General features: G+C 42.8%; 1 protein-coding gene across 1 annotated transcript in view; it reads right to left on the reverse strand.

Annotated features, from left to right (window-relative positions):
• PTPN13 (protein tyrosine phosphatase non-receptor type 13) overlaps positions 1-16,474 on the reverse strand; it is a 659,094-nt gene that overhangs the window by 91,616 nt on the left and 551,004 nt on the right. The window contains 2 exon segments of the mRNA XM_029599218.1: positions 8,319-8,380; positions 12,558-12,637. Coding sequence (XP_029455078.1) covers positions 8,319-8,380; positions 12,558-12,637 — 142 coding nt within the window.

Genomic DNA, 16,474 nt, shown 5'->3' on the forward strand with positions numbered 1-16,474 from the left:
CTTCTAAAACCATTCATAATATTCTGAACTTGGCTATATACCATTTTAATCTTTCTGGGATCAATTCATCAAAATTATTTTTGGCATCCTGAGTACTAATAGAGCCAAAAAACCAAATGGTAACTGATATAAAAAAACAGATACTTAAAGTCCTCAGACTTAAATCACAACTGGTTCATCTAAACTGCATTTTAAGTCAAAATGTCTTAATTGGGAGCAAGATTTGGATGGACTGAAGTCAGCGTCCAGAGCCTTAAACAGTGTCAGAATGTGAAACCTCCATTGGAGGTGTGGTACAGGGTGCAAATTTGGGGATGAAGGAAGTATGGGATGTCGCAAGTCGCATATTGTAAGTCAAGAACTTCCTGTATAAAATAGATATTTTACAAAAATATTCATCACAGTTTGAAAAGGTATTCAAAGCATGCAGGAAGAAGCATCAGCACAGATGCTCCATTAATGCCTTGCACTTCATTTATAGGCATGCCTACAAATATCAATTCAGTCAAATACATATGTATCTTTTATTTGCCTCAATTAGTTCTCAGTCACAAACATATTTACTTCTGCCTGAAGCAGCAGTAAGCCCACAAAAGAATTCTGTCACAGTCATGTAGCTTCCATTACTTCATATGGAAGCAATCTGACAATTAAAACTTTTAAAAAAACTTTTGTTAAATTATGAAGTCTACCTGGAATAAATCCTCTTTCTCTCTATGAGATAACATTCCTCTAAACCAGTGGTTCTCAACCCTGTCCTGGGGACCCCCCAGCTAGTCGGGTTTTCATGATATCCACAATGAATGTGCATGAGAGAGAATTTGCATGCACTGCCTCCATAACATACACATTTTCTCTCATGCATATTCATTGTGGATATCATGAAAACCCGACTGGCTGGGGGGGTCCCCAGGACAGGGTTGAGAACCACTGCTCTAAACTCTCCCTATTTTAAAGGCTGATAGAATCTTTCCATGCAAAAGCTGCTTTCAAAGGGTAAGTACTGCTTGTTCCAGTGGGAATTAAAAAGCATACATTATAAAAAGTGCTGTGGCTCAAAACTAACCCACATAGTATCCTAGACCCTATTCTAGGCATCATTTTAATTTCATTCCCATCAATATGCCCATTCTCTCCCACTCATTCAGTTATATCTCATACTTGCATGCCACACACATTCTACATGCATGCCAAGCCTTCTCAAAACAGATATATCTCATCTACTATGGATTCCCAGGACTATATGGATAACAAAAGACACAAACAACACTAGTATATTTCACAGCTATATAAGCAAGAGAAGACTGTGATGCTGACTATTCACAAAACTAGTTCTTAGAGATAATTCGCTCACATACAAGCTGCTGTGCACATTTATAATTTACACGCTATCCTTTATAACACCTCTATGTATATTTTATCACTTATTTGATGTGCCACACATAGCATAGCATAAAGGAGTTCATAGAGGAATTGACAATGCACACAAAATAAATCATATTTACAGCTTTACAAAAAGCAAACAAAACAATTAACATGCAGTCTTTTTTATGCAGGCTGATGGGATGACGAATAGAGTGGTGACATTACTGGACTTTGCCCAGGTCCCATGTCCACTGTTCCTCTATCCCAGGCTGTTAGCCCTGTTCCTGCATCCATCTGCTAGATCAGAGAAGTGGTATAATAGTGCCCATCATTCTACCAGTACAATTACTGATGCATGTTTGGTTACCTGAAAACCCATTTTCACTATGTGAATGCTTTATGCCCTTGACCATACCCAAATTGTAGCACACCATGAACAGTGTGTTTATGGTGTGCTACATGATACACCATATATGCATCCAGCAAGGACTGTTTTAACGGGAGGAAGAGCTAGTATAGGCTGAGGTGTGGGATCCACAGGCAACAGAAGTGGAGGTGGAACATTCAGCTGCATCTCAGAGAGATTAGATCATGAATTAATCAGTAATTCAGTTGAGTCCTGGCAGACATTTGTGAAGTACATTGTTCTTAGATTGTTGATTTAGGTGCAAGATAGTATGTGTATACATTGGCTATAGAAAATCTACACCACTAGCACATTTTTCACATCTTCTTGTCAATACTTCAGACATATGCATTTGAATGAGGATTTTTTTCCCCTATTTTTCAACACAAAATACTCCACATCTTTCAGGGCAAAAAAATGTTTTATTGGGGACAAACCATATACATATCTAAAAAACAAATCCAGCAATTGGCTAGGTTTCCATTCCCCCCTCCCCCCACCTTGAGTTAATATTGGGCGAATCATCTTTGGCAGCAATTACAGTTGTGAGTGTGTTGGGGATAGGTTTCCACCAGCTTTGCACACTTACATTTGTCAATTTACGACCATTCTTCTTTACAAAACTGTTCAAGCTTAGTCAAGTTGTTTGGGGAGCACTGATGGATAGCATTCTTCAGACATGCCACACATTTTTGATTGGATTAAGCTTGGAGTTCTGACTGGCAACTCCAGGACATTTACCTTTTTGTTCCTTGGCCACTCCAGTCTAGCTCTGGCTGTGTGCTTCCGGTTATTGTCAAGCAGAAAGGTAAACTGTTAGGATTTGTATGTATGTGGGCCCTGGGCCGAGGTGAGAGATGGTACCGGTCACAGGGAAGAGTCCTGTAAGCCTCACCGTCAGGAGGCGTGGTCTCAGCAATCGTCAGACACAGCTGTGGAATAGAGTCTTTATTAGAGAGAGAGAGACACACACTGCTCGAGGAGCGGGGAGTGCAGGAGAAAGTCACAAAGTCAGTGCAGTGGGGTATATCCAGAGGGGATACCTCAATAGTGGAGATCCGGCAATGGTCCGTAGAGCGGGGTACACCGATGAGGTTCCACTTGAGTGATGACTTGGTAGTGGCCAGCAGCGCAGGGTACATCGAAGGGGTTCCTAACTTAGAGATGGTACGGTAGTGGCCCGCAGCACAGGGTACACCGGTGAGGGTCTCCCAGTAGAGGTCCACAGTGCGAGGTACACCAAAGAGGTTTCCAACTACAGATGGTACACCGGAGAGGATTCCACACTAGAGATGGTACAGTAGTAGTCCATAGAGTCAAGGTACTCACAGTAAGGTATGTTCCAGCAGAGGCCCCGGGGAACGGGGATAGGCAATAGTCCTAGGCAAGAAGGCCCTCTGAGGAGCGGATAGCCAGAGACGAGGAAGGGCCCTCGAGGAGCGGGTACCCAGAGCGTCTCACGTCAAATGTGCAGGAACTTGGACGGGAGATCCGTAGTGAGTGAAGCGGATTCAGCAATGAGGGAACTTGTTGCCAAGTCGTCAGTAGTCAGGGCCAGCAGGCTTAAGTATAGTAGAGTGAAGATGTCATCCGGAGGTGACGCCCCGGAGGTTCCCACCATGACATGCTTAAGACTGAGCCCTGCGCGCGCCTGCCTAAGTAATCCCGAAGGCAAGATGGCGGTCGGCAGCGCCCACACTGGCCGGGAGACACCAGGCAGGTTGGCGGTAGCTGGCGGAGTCCGCCACTCTCCCCAATGGTGTCAATGCAGCAAAGAAAGAGGTGAGCATTAGTGGTAACAGCTGTCTGCGACTGACGGGCGTAACACACTTTCGACCCAGTTTCAGCTTTCTTGTAGAGGTTGGCTGGTTTCCCTCGAGGACTTTTCTGTACTTTTCTCCATTCATTGTTCCTTCTATCCTAACAAGTGCTCCAGTCTCTGCCGATAAAAGACATCCCCATAACATGATGCTGCCACCACCATACTTCACAGAGGGATGGTGTCTTCTGGGTGACGTGCTGTGTTAAGGTCTGCGCCAAATGTAATGCTTTGGCACAGATCCTAAACCTTTTGACATGTGGCTTCAGTAACTCCTTATAGATATGCAGTTAATACAGTTGGGAGTACACAGAACATATTTTTATTTTGATATATAAATACAAGGCTGATCCTCTTGTGACAATGAGAGCATATTAGTTTAGCTTAAGATTCCAGTTTCCCTTTTTGTATTTTGTTAAGCTATATCCTTATCTATGCAGATCTACTTCTTTCTTCTTTGCCTTTCACATCTATTAGTCTGCAAAGCAACTTATGGATATGCTTGGGCCTTGGAGGGAGAGGTGTAGGAAGATAAATTTAGCAAATGTAGCCCTCTGCAGAGGTCTGTGGTCAAATGAGACTGGGTGACTCACAAGAAATGTATGTAACCTAGACAGACAGTTAAAACCACAAAGCAAACAAGGAGTAAAGAATATTGATCTCTTAGCTCAGGGATTGTCAACCTTTTCATACACCAAGAGCCAAGGAATCAGAATGCCCAGTGCCAATCAGCCTCATGTTTTCCAGAGATGAGGCATTTGGAGTTCTTTGATGGGGAACCCTTTTTGCCCCATCTCCATCTCTCTGTTTCTCATCTCCATCTCTGTTTCTCAATCTTCCATCCTTTCCTCATCAATCTCACTCTCTTAAGCTTTCTACCCTGTCCCAACCTGTTTCAATTTTCCCACCAGTCTCTCTCTCTCTGTTCCCCCACCCTGTCCCCATCAATTTCTTTCAATCATCCCAACAGTCTCCCTCTCTCTCACTACTCCCATCCTGTCCCCACCAGTTTTTTTGCTCCCAGCTGCCCCCCCCCCATGTCACTATCAGTCTTTTTTTATGTCTCCCCAAGTCCCCCAAACTACCCCACCAGTTTTTCTCAATTCACCTATCCTGTCAGCAATAATAACTTTCAATTCTTCCACCCTTTTCCCCACCAGTATCTGACCAGAATACTCCCCCATACTCTGTCCAATGTCTCTCTCTCTCTCATTCTCCTTACCCTGTACCAATCTCGCTCTTTCAGTCCTTCCCACCTGTCTTTCTATTCCCCTTCCTGTCCCCAGCAGTCTCTCCTAATCCCTCCACCCTGTCCCCATCAATTACTTTCAATCCTCCACCCTGTCCCAAGTCTCTCTCTTGACAGCCACAGCAAAACATCCATCAGTGCTTCAAGCAGACCCAACATAACACTTCTCACAGTGCTTCTTGCCGCCTTTTTTTTCACCCTCCTCCCAGCACCAGTATCTCCATGACCTGCCTCCTTCTCTCTCTGCCTTAGATTCTCACCTTGCTTCCTCAACACTATATCCTGCACTCTCTCTCTCTTTTTCTTTTGCCCCTGCCCTCTTTTTTTTCTTCTATTTCCCTGACCATACCCCCTCTTTTATTCTCTCCTACAACCCCCTCCTCTCTTTCTTCCTGTCTTGTCCAGTACCCTCTCTGGCTCTCTCTCATAATCCTCAGCCATCACTCCTTCTGGTTCACACACACACACACACTAGGGGTGTGCATTCGTTCCCTATGAATTGGGAATCCGCAACGTATAGGGCCATATTCGTTGTATTAGTTGTATTCGTGGGGAAGCGAAACATATCGCGATTCCCCACGAATACAACGAATCTTCGCCAAATTATTTGGCCGCCTAAAGGAGCCAATTTAAACAAACCCCCCACTCTCCTGACCCCCCCAAGACTTACCAAAACTCCCTGGTGGTCCAGCAGGGGGTCCGGGAACCATCCCCTGCACTCACACCCTCTGTTGCCGGTTTCAAAATGGCGCCGATAGCCTTTGACCTACTATGTCACAGGGGCTACCGGTGCCATTGGTCAGCCTCTGTCACATCGTAGGAGCACATGATGGTGCCGATGGCCATATGATGGAACAAAACTGTTTTAGTTGCATTTTACATTCAGGCTATAAGGCAATAAAAGGTGAACATTTTGGAGAGAGGTGTAGACGTTGTATAACCACTGTATGTTTTGTAGTTATGCAGTATATAATGTGCTTCCCCTGTGTTGGGTTTCACATCATGGTCTGTTGAAGAATGAGATGGCTTTGTTATATGAGGCAGATAAGCATCCCCTTCCTCTTTCCTCTTTCCTATGTATGCTTAGTTGCTCTGTATAGATATCAGGTTATCTAATCCAAGGAGCAAGAGAATGAGACAAAAGCTTCAGAGTAGTATTGAGCAGAGATGTACTATGTATGAAAGGAATGCTCCTCTTTCATGTGCAATTTTTTAATAAAAGAGTGAGGACATAGCAAAGTATAAACTATGCATGAAAAAAATGAACGTGTTTACTAAATGCCTTTTAGAATATACAAGAGTCATTCAGAATACAATAAACAGTTCAACAATCTAAAACAAAACATGGAAAATAAACATGCAGGCTAAAGAATATACTGAGAGATGACATTTACCAATATATTAATAGACAACAATTATAGCATTGTTGATTTCTACTGAGTTTACATAATAATCCAGTATGCATCTATAACACACTAGCACCAATGCTACATCCAATTAAAACAAAATGAAATGATTCAGCATAATCAGCTCAGGTCTACATTGCAGCTACTGATGAGGTCCAAATTATGGCATGTTTTGCAGTTTTCTCCTGTGCCCATCTCAAACAGAGCTGGCCTTTTTTAGGCTATGGGCAAACTGGATAGACCAACCTACTTAAGGAAGACACCTGAATGAACCCAACCTATAAAGGAGTAGTAGTCATCTTCTAATTCTGAAGAATCAATCTTTGAGCAGTGAACAGTAATGAATGAATCAAAATGTTATCCTTTTATTAAATCTGAAGTGCATCTATTCCCAATAAAAAAAAACATGGAATAAGCAGATCCATAGGGATTCTAATACTGGTCAAAGAATTCCACTACCTAGTATGCATAACCACTGTCAGACCACCTGTGTCCAAAGTTTTGAATAGCAGGGCAGGACAAGGATATAGATGACATCAGCAGATGCCCATTCTCCCTCCAAAATTTTGGGTTTTGTTTTGGGATTTCAAGTGGTCAGTCAGGCACAGCTGTTTCACAGCATGGAGTTCTAAGCCCTTGGAGCCGTGTGCCAAGACACCAATGCCCCTGCTCAAAGTTCAGTACTTGTCCACTTTGTCATGTGCTGAGTCCTTCAAGCCCCTTTTAATGGCGACTTGAATGGAGAAAAGAGAACCATGTCCCCACTCTAGAGTCTGTTCTTAAATCTAAGGAGTCGAAGTAGCTAAGTATAAATTCCACAAGGCCTGGCCATCAGCATAACCAGAATTGGCTCCCTGGACTTCTTCTGTGGTCTTTGATAGGGATGTGAATCTTTTTTCAATGATTTAAATTATCGTCTGATAATTTTAAAATCGTCATTAATCGGTAAGGGACTCGATACAATAGGAATTCCCTCGATTTATCGTGAAAAATCGTTAAATCGAGTATGGGAATTATTTGGGGGGAGGGCGGGAAAACCGGCACACCAAAACAACCCCTAAACCCACCCCGACCCTTTAAAACCAATCCTTTACCCTCCCCCACCCTCCCGACCCCCCCCAAAACCTTTTACATGTACCTGGTGGTCTAGCGGGGGGTCAGGGAGCCATCCCTTCAATCATACCCTCGGTGCCGGTGCTGCTGGACTGGGGGTCGGGAGGGTGGGAGAAGCAAAGGGGTAATTTGTAAAGGGTCGGGGTGGGTTTTTTTTTTATCGGGCCATCGGCGCCATTTTTATCAGTGGTAGCCAAAATGGCGCCGATGGCCCGAGAGCGGGAGATCGCGCCGGGACCCCCCCACCCCCACTGGACCACCAGGTAATTTAACATTTTGGGGGTGGGGTCGGGAGGGTGGGAGAGCAAAGGGGTCATTTGTAAAGGGTCGGGGTGGGTTTTTTAAAAATCTGCTCAGGCCTCACTAAAAAATTAACGATGTGAATTGGAATCAAAACCGATTCCAATTCACATCTCTAACGATCCCATTTTTTTCTCCCTCCATCCGAACCTGATCGTTAAAACGATCGGGCACACGATTCACATCTCTAGTCTTTGAGGCCAGCTTCAAGCTGAACTTACTGGCATCATTCAGGTAGGATTGGCACCTTTGCTGCTGGGCTGAACCACTCGCAGGGACATTTTTTGCACAAAAGCAACACACCGAGACACCATAACCTTCACCCAAATACTTGGACCATCCCTTATCTTTGAGGAACAATTTTCGAAAGACATTTACCTGGGAAAATACCAATTTATGCAGGTACAGGTCTATCTGAATACTGACCATTCTTTCCCTGGCTAAAAGTATGAACGGTATTCCACAGTGTGCACCCTTCTAGCTGCATCAGGGACAGGAATTTCTGGGGGCGTGTTTAGGTCAGGGAGGAAAATGAAGTGAGTAGATTGCATTGCCAAATATTTGCATGAAAAGCAGGTGCAAATGCCTGTGGATACGTTGCCTCCAGAGCAATCTTCAAAGTGAAAGCATGATTATTTATTAATGGTAGGTGTAAATTACCTCTGTGACATGATCTTCAGGAAACCCTTCTGTCCTGCCACGCTGATCTCCATGCTGATGACCTAAACAAAATGAAGTAACTTAACTGAAGTGGTAAAGTGACAAGATTACTTTAAATCACAATTATGTAATCATATAAACAGAATAAATAAAAAAATATTAAAGCAACGGAATTGCAAGGCTTATGAAGTAAGGAGGCGGCACTGTGGGTTAAATCTGGAAAGAGAGAATGGAACATCTATTTATACTGGTGTAATATACACACCTCCATCACAGACAGAAGAAATGGATAGAGATTTAAGGAAAAGGAGGTGCTATTGCTAGAGGATTTCAATCTACTAGATATTGATTGGGACATCCCTGCTGCAATGTCTTCTAGTAGCAGGAACATCTTGGATTCTTTGCACGGAGATCTGTTCTGTTGATTGTTAACAGAACCCACACAGGAGGGGGTGATACTGGACCTGGCACTTACCAATGGGGTCAATATCTCTGATGTTACAGAGGACGTTCATCTGAGATCCACGGATCACTGGATGGTGTGAGCAAAGGAGATGAAGGTTCATTCAAAGGCAAGGGTTCTAGACTTCATTCTGATGCCCCTTGTGAGGAATGTGAAGGGCAGATCCATGATGCTCCTTGCTACTGGTAAGTAAGGGACTCTTCCTTTCCCTTGGCCAGGGGCCCTGTTCTCTCCCTATCCTCTCTCAAGGAAACTCGTGTGATTTGGGCGTTTTACAACACACTAGCAGCTGAGAGATAAATTGGACTATTAAGAATTAGACTTGGGATTTTGCCTGGATAGGAATATGTAGCATGATGAGTATATGATTGGGTTGCGCCTAGGCATGTTTAATAAGCCCCTAGGAAAGTTTAAACTCCTGGGAACAGGAAAATTTATTCTCCCTAGCACTCAGGACAGGAGGTTCACCTGGGCTGGGCTCAGACGGTGATCAGGTAGACCTCTGAAATGTAGAGAAAATAATATAAGGTTCCGATATAAGAAAAATCACTTAAGGATTAGTCAGATTGTGTGGGGACATCCGGTATATATGCTTGTCTTAGACAGATTAACTAGAGTGATTTGTATGTTTATTCTGCCAGTTTTCTCTGTTTTGTTGTTTGGTCTGTGCTAGAGGCGTACATCACTTTAAAACCCGGGTAATGCATGAATGAATGGTGCTATTAGCAGCAGCACATAAAAGGGTCTCTCACGTTGAGGGAGGGGGGCAATTTTGTGTTTAGTTGAAAATGTTTCAGTTTTTCTTCCCATAAGCTCTGGGCAAGTGGAGTAGTCTATGTCACAGGCTGTTTATACTTCAGTTTGCTCCTGTAGGCTTGGTCTAATGCTATCTCATTCTTAAGAGGTTAACCGTTGCTTGGGTAGCTACTTTTTATTTGTCTTTCTTTCCAGCATCCAAATTTTAATAATTACAATTGACTAGGGACGGGTGCGTGCAATGGCGCTTCCCTGGCTGCTGTTGTGTTTGTGTTGTCCCACTTGACTGTGGAAGCTGACTTGGAAGTTCACTCTCTCTGCTTGATGGTGGATATGGGAGCACAGCAGCCTCTTCTCAAGGTAAGGTAAGGCAGCACTGTCGCATGTGGGGAAAAAGGGATGCTTTTACCTTTCCATAAGGAATGGTACAGCCCTGGGTTTGGGAAATTGTAGCAAAATATGTGCCGAAATGTATAATTTGTGCAAAACAGAACGTAACTTTTGGAATTAAAAATTCCTCAACAGGCTGTACTGCCACCATGGAGCCCATTTGTGCAAACACAGATGGACTTTATACATGTGCCAAAAGCCAAAGTATACTAATATTGATTAATTATTATGCACCGATTCAAGTGGGTTGATGCTTGCCACACACACACACAAATACAGCTGTCACAGTAGCCAAAAGTTTGTTAAAACACTACATACCTAGGTGGGGTATACTTGAATGCATTGGCAGTTTCCAAGGATCTGAATTTCATAAAAAGGTACGTGAACAAATGTCTGATGCAACTGATATGAAACACAGACTTTATGTTCGCACCACCCTCAATTTTCTGGCCAAGCAGAAAAAATGAACCAAACTATTAAAACCAGACTGGTTAAGGCTGTAGAAGAAACTGGGTTACCCTGGCCAGAGGTTCTGCCAACAGTTTTAGTATTAGGGGTTTGGCAGTTAGAACCACTAATCTGAGCCCAGGAGTAAACCTGATTGAATGTGATTTGTCTTGATTAATAGATTCCATGATTTCATATGACAAGGTAATAACTAAAGCTATTTCCAAGACATCTCAACAGGTTAATGCTGCACTGCCAAAACCTTGAGTCAATATCGCACAGGGAATACAGCTTGGTGATGCTGTTTTGATCTGTAACTTCCTCTGGGGAACTGCTCTCAAACCATGCTAGGAGGGACTGTTCGGTCAGTTGGTAACAGAACCTATGCAGGAGGGGACAATACTAGATCTGGTGCTTACCAATGGGGACAGTATCTTTGATGTTGCAGTGGGTGATCATCTAGGATCCAGTGATCAATGGATGGTGTGGTTCAGTATTAGAGCGCAGGACATGAAGATTCATTCAAAGGCATGGATCCTAGACTTTAGGAAAACTAACTTGGTTAAAATGAAGTCATATCTAAAGGAGTCGTTAACTGGATGGGAAAATCTAGGAGACATAGAAGAGCAGTGGGCAAAACTAAAAGGAGATATAAGGGCAATAACCTTTACGTTAGGAAAGTAAATAAAGGAAAAAGGAAAAAGAAGCCACTATGGTTTTCTAAAGAAGTAGCTAAAAAGATAAGGGAGAAAAGGTTAGCCAGCTAACTTCTGAGTTAGCCGGCTAAAAGTTTTTGAAATTGGACTTCTAAAAAAATAATGAAATCTTCTACATCATTTGCAATTACAATTTATTTAATGAATGCAAAACCCCGAATCCAAGCTTTGTAAGAGCACTCTGTAAACTTGGACAGTCCTCAACAATATGTGATATTTTCTGAATATCGCCACAGCAACCTAAAGGTTTTGCACAAAAGCACCAGTGGGGACTGGAAGTACATGGTCCATGGCCCATACTGACTTTATTGAGCAGGGCCTACTCTCAACATGGTAAATCAAACCCACTGGGATGATTAGCAGGACTATTGACAAAAGACTTGCTCTTTACTTCTACTGAACTTTATTTTTTTTTTCCAAATGGTGTCTGCAGATACATTCTGGGCAGTCAGGTTGCTACCCTAAAGGTAGGTTGGGTGCAGCAGAGAAAATGTGAGGGGCAGTGATGTCAGCAAGAAATGGGATGCCAGAGTTACAGATATTATGGGCATAATTGGTAGCATTGCTTTACATCATCTATAACTTTCTCTTGAAATCCACTACCAAATTCTATAATAAACTTGTATTTATGAAGAATGGTATTTGACATATGGAGGGTAATTTTCAAAGGCATTTCTGAGGGTAAAACAGTGCCTTGACAGCAGAAATGCTCTGTTATAAAACTGTCTGCCCTATATGTGGGTAAACTTGCACGCAACCAGGCCATACATTTGTACATTTGCCTGCAGTGAGCAGAGGCATTCCCAGTAGCAGGGTTAGGGAGGAATTTGCACTTTGGACATACTTTTACATTTTCAAAAGTATTGGGGTCATTTTTTTTCCTGAAAAACACTGTGCATACTTTCCCTTTGAAAATTGCTATAATGTCCATGGGTAATTTCTTTTAAATTTATGCAAGCATTTATCAACTTGTCCCCTTAATGGCAAGGTTTTGTACACACAAAAAAAAAAAGACAAAAACTCTAATTCTCCTGTTACTGATGCATCAGTCCTCTCCAAGTTGTTTTATACTGTAAGATCTTTATACCTTTCTGATATCTGCAGCAATATTAAGCCGTGGGCTCTCTGAGTTTGTATCTAGATTTATCCGGATAACTTTAGGACTGGTCTGTGGCAAGGCCAGACTTAACCGGATAACTTATCCAGATAACCCTGAATATCAGCGTTATTGGCTAAGTTAGCCCTGCCCTGGAATGCAGCCATAACCTCTCCAATTTATCTGGGTAAGTTTTATCTCTCTAAAACTTTACCTGGATAAATCAGTAGGGTGGTGGGACAAACCTTATATGGACAAACCATTTGAATATGAACTTCATGGTGCATTTTGCAAACATCTAAGGCATGACTACAAACTGCCAGTGATTTTAAACCACTGGCACTATATATAAAATACAATATAGCACTTACCATTAGCTTGAGCAGGTTTATTTGATTTTGGACTTGAGCTTTCCGGTCTTTTTGACTTTGGAAGAACTGGATGACCTTCTCTGTGAGGCAAAGAAAAAAATTGAATATTTTCTAAGAAAATCCAGCTCTACATGGAATGCCCACAAATAGAGCAAATGGAAATTATATTGCTTTCTACTGTAACATTAGATATTCCCCAATATTTCTTTTAAAACTGGTAAAGCAAAATCGTTTACCTGCATCAGATGTTTTTTGAAGTCTGCAGTTCCCCAGTCACATGTGTGGGTCAAGTGACTGTGCTTGGCATTGAATGGACAGATTCTTTTAGACCTTTCTAGAAAGGCCGAAAGCCCTTCACTGCCTATGTGCTGCAATTTCTGCCCTGCAATTCCAATCAGTTCCATATAAAAAGCTTTGATTGTGGGGAAGAGGGAGAGATTGCTTGACTAGTTAACTGCTATCATCAGAAAACATCTGTTACAGGTAAGCATGTTCTCTGAAGATGAGCAGTTCATAACGTAACACAAATAGGATTTCCTAGGTTATCTTCACCAAGCAAAGGTACCAAAAGAAGTGCTAACAGGCAAGGAATGTTTTTGTTAGGAATATGCTTATATATCTTCTATATAAATAAAAATGTAAATGTTCGTTTGTTCAAAATCTTAAATCTCCGAAAGTTCTTCACCAATTGCTTTGAAAATTTCACACAACGTTGCATTCGAATACGCGCATGTTTTTATATATCTATATTATATAGATATCACACCTGTGTCAGGTAAACACATGCTTTTTTGGAAACACAGCGCCATCTGTTGGATGTAAAAGCAACACACGCTATCTACAATATAAATGGGTTCTGACCGACGGACCACAAATGAGCAGTAGAGAGCAGCTCTACCGCGCATGTGCGGACCATAGAGTTTTGCACTACGTACGGGGAGGAGGAAAGGGCAGACGAGTTGCTGCTCCGAGAAACAGCTCAGCCCGTTCCTCCACCGCTGGGGAAGGGGGGAGGGAGTAGGGACTGCCGGACAGTTACACACAGGAGGAGGAAAGTGTAGAAGAGTTGCCGAGCCAGTCCGTCCACCGCCGGGGAAGGGGGGGAGGGAGTTGGGACAGCTGGAGCAGAGCAAATGCGCATTGTGAAATTAAACCAGACTGAGCCACGGCAACACATGGCCAGGTACATATATGGGCCCGATATTCAAATAAGTCAGGATATGTAACTTAGCCAGATATGATTTATACGGCTAAGTTACGAGGGATATTCAGCAGCACAGCTATGCCGCTGAATATCCATGTATATGCCACTAGATAGCCGAATAAATTATAACCAGCTAAGTTCAACCTATTTGTTGGAAGGTCTAACTTAGCCGAATAAGTTATCTGGCTAAGGCTGAATATTGCCAGCTAGTCAAATAACTTACCTAAGTAGTGCCGCCCCAATGTGCCCATTGCACGCCCACAAATAGCCAGATAAGTCACTTATCCAGCTTTCTCTTAGCCAGTCTATCTAGTGTATTTATAATTTCAAGAGTCAGGAGACTTAAAGGAGGCTTTCAGCATTTGGTTAAGGAACATGTTGATGTTCCATGACACAATTTGAGGCTTCAATTACAGCACGCCCCACATGCATAGCATCTGTTTGCATTTGGTGCAGAACTGGAAACGGCTGTTATGCTTTTTGGACATGAAGCAAAATCAAAAGAGGACATTCTTCCCCTCATAAAAGATGGTTCAAAGGGAAGAAAAATTTGACTGGGTGAGTTGTTGGCATAGCCATACTGAAGAAAATGCATGGGCCTGTTCAGTTGATCAACAAAGAAACATGCAACTTCCAAAAAGCAGATCACCTTCTTGAAGACTGCAGGGTTGCAGAAGAAATGAACATGTCCAATAATCTTTATGAACAAAGATGAAGAGGGGGAAGTCATAGAGCTGCTGCAGACTTCCCCATATCAACGGCAGCAGAGTTCTTTTTGCCCTTTTCACAAAAGTCTGTAAGAATCTGTTCATTGGATGCCAAGAGCAGTCATGTTACCCACATGTATGACTTGGTGATATGCATGGCTTCAGAGATAAAATAAAAAAGATAAGCTTTCCACATGTAACTCCTTTGAAATTCATTTCATAGATATGAATCATCGAAAGGTTTTACACGCTTTAAGAACCTAATGTGCGTAAATGGGCTTTTGAAAATTGCTATGATATATGCTACTTTACGCATGTAACTCATTTGAATATTACCTCCTAAGGGTTAAATCTGCTTCAACAGATCTGCCAAATTGATCATACCATGGCTCAGAATGACCATTTATTGCTATCAGGTCACTGAAATACCTGCAGTAGGATGATTTTGCTTTAAAATCATCCAGTATCATACAGATCCTAAAGCTTGAATTATGGTAAATGGCAACCTCTCTAGAGATTCTGAATTGCAGGGGGGAACATGGCAGGCAGAGGTGTCTGCTGTCTCTGCTCCTATTTGTGCTTACTTTGGCGCATTTGGTAATACAATTGAGACAGGAAAATTGGTTCTTACCTGCTAATTTTCGTTCCTGAAGTACCACAGTTTAGTCCAGACAAGTGGGTTTTGCATCCCTACCAGCAGATGGAAACAGAGAACTAAAAACTTTGAGGCACTGCTACATAACCAAGAGTGCCACCTGCAGTCCCCTCAGTATTGACCTGTACCTAAGTCAACTATAGAGAAACAACTCCTCAACAACTCAACCACCCCCTAAATGAGGGTGAATGCCAAACCCAAACGTTGGAGCCCCCAAACAGAAAAACCACAAATCAACCCAAGGGGCTAACTACAACCTGGCTAACTTCTTTAGGTACTGTATATATACATTCTGACAGTTCTTTCCATTAAGCATGCCAGAACACGGACTTGCAGTAAAGGTCTTGAGAATATTAAGGAGCTGGGTATCTGGACTTATCTGTGGTACTGCAGGAATGAAAATTAGCAGGTAAGAACCAATTTTCCTTTCCTGTTCATACCCCAGATCAGTCCAGACAAGTGGGATGTACCAAAGCACCCCTATACTGGGCAGACCAGCGAAAGACCCCCTCTAAACACACTTTGGAAGAACTCCTGGAGCCTGAACATCTAAACGGTAATGGCAAGATAAAGTGTGAAGAGAAGACCTCATCACCACTCTACAAATCTCCTGCAGTGACACTAATTGACACTCGGCCCACGACGTTGCCTGCGCTCAAGTAGAGTACACATGCAACCCTTCTGGAATTCTTCTCCCCTTACAAAGGTAGGCTGGAACAATAACTTCCTTCAGCCAATGCACTATTGTGCCCTTGGAGGCCTTGCATCTATGTCTGGCACCTCCAAACAATACAAACAAATGATCCGACTGCTGAAAACTCTTTGTGACCTTTTCCGCCGGCGATTCAGCAGATCAATTTGGGAAGGCAGGAGCTCCACAGTCTGATTCAGGTGAAACAAAGTTACCACCAGACAGAAACAAAAGTACCATGTGCAAAGACACCCCCCTCTTCCGAAATCTTCAAATATGGTTCCATACAGGCCAAAGCCTGCAGCTCCGAAATCCTTCTGAATCAAAAAATTGCCACCAAAAATACCACCTTCAGCATGAGGTCCTTTAACGATGCCGCCCTCAACAGCTCAAAACGGAAACCCACAAAGCACCCACAAGACCAAGTTTAAACTCCATGCTGGACCCAATCTATGCAGCAGCGGCTGCAGATACTCGACCCCCTTCAAAAACCTCACAACATCTGGATGTGAAGCCAACCACCTTTTCCCCATAGTATACTTCTGAGACACCCCAGGGCTACCACCTGAACCCGCATGGAATTGTAAACTAAGCTCTTGAAAATCACGGGCTCAGAGTATCCTTTTTGTCGCAAGCGCTTGCTCTAAAAAGTCAAATTGC

This window comes from Rhinatrema bivittatum, chromosome 1, assembly GCF_901001135.1.
Source record: "Rhinatrema bivittatum chromosome 1, aRhiBiv1.1, whole genome shotgun sequence".
Lineage (NCBI taxonomy): Eukaryota > Metazoa > Chordata > Amphibia > Gymnophiona > Rhinatrematidae > Rhinatrema > Rhinatrema bivittatum.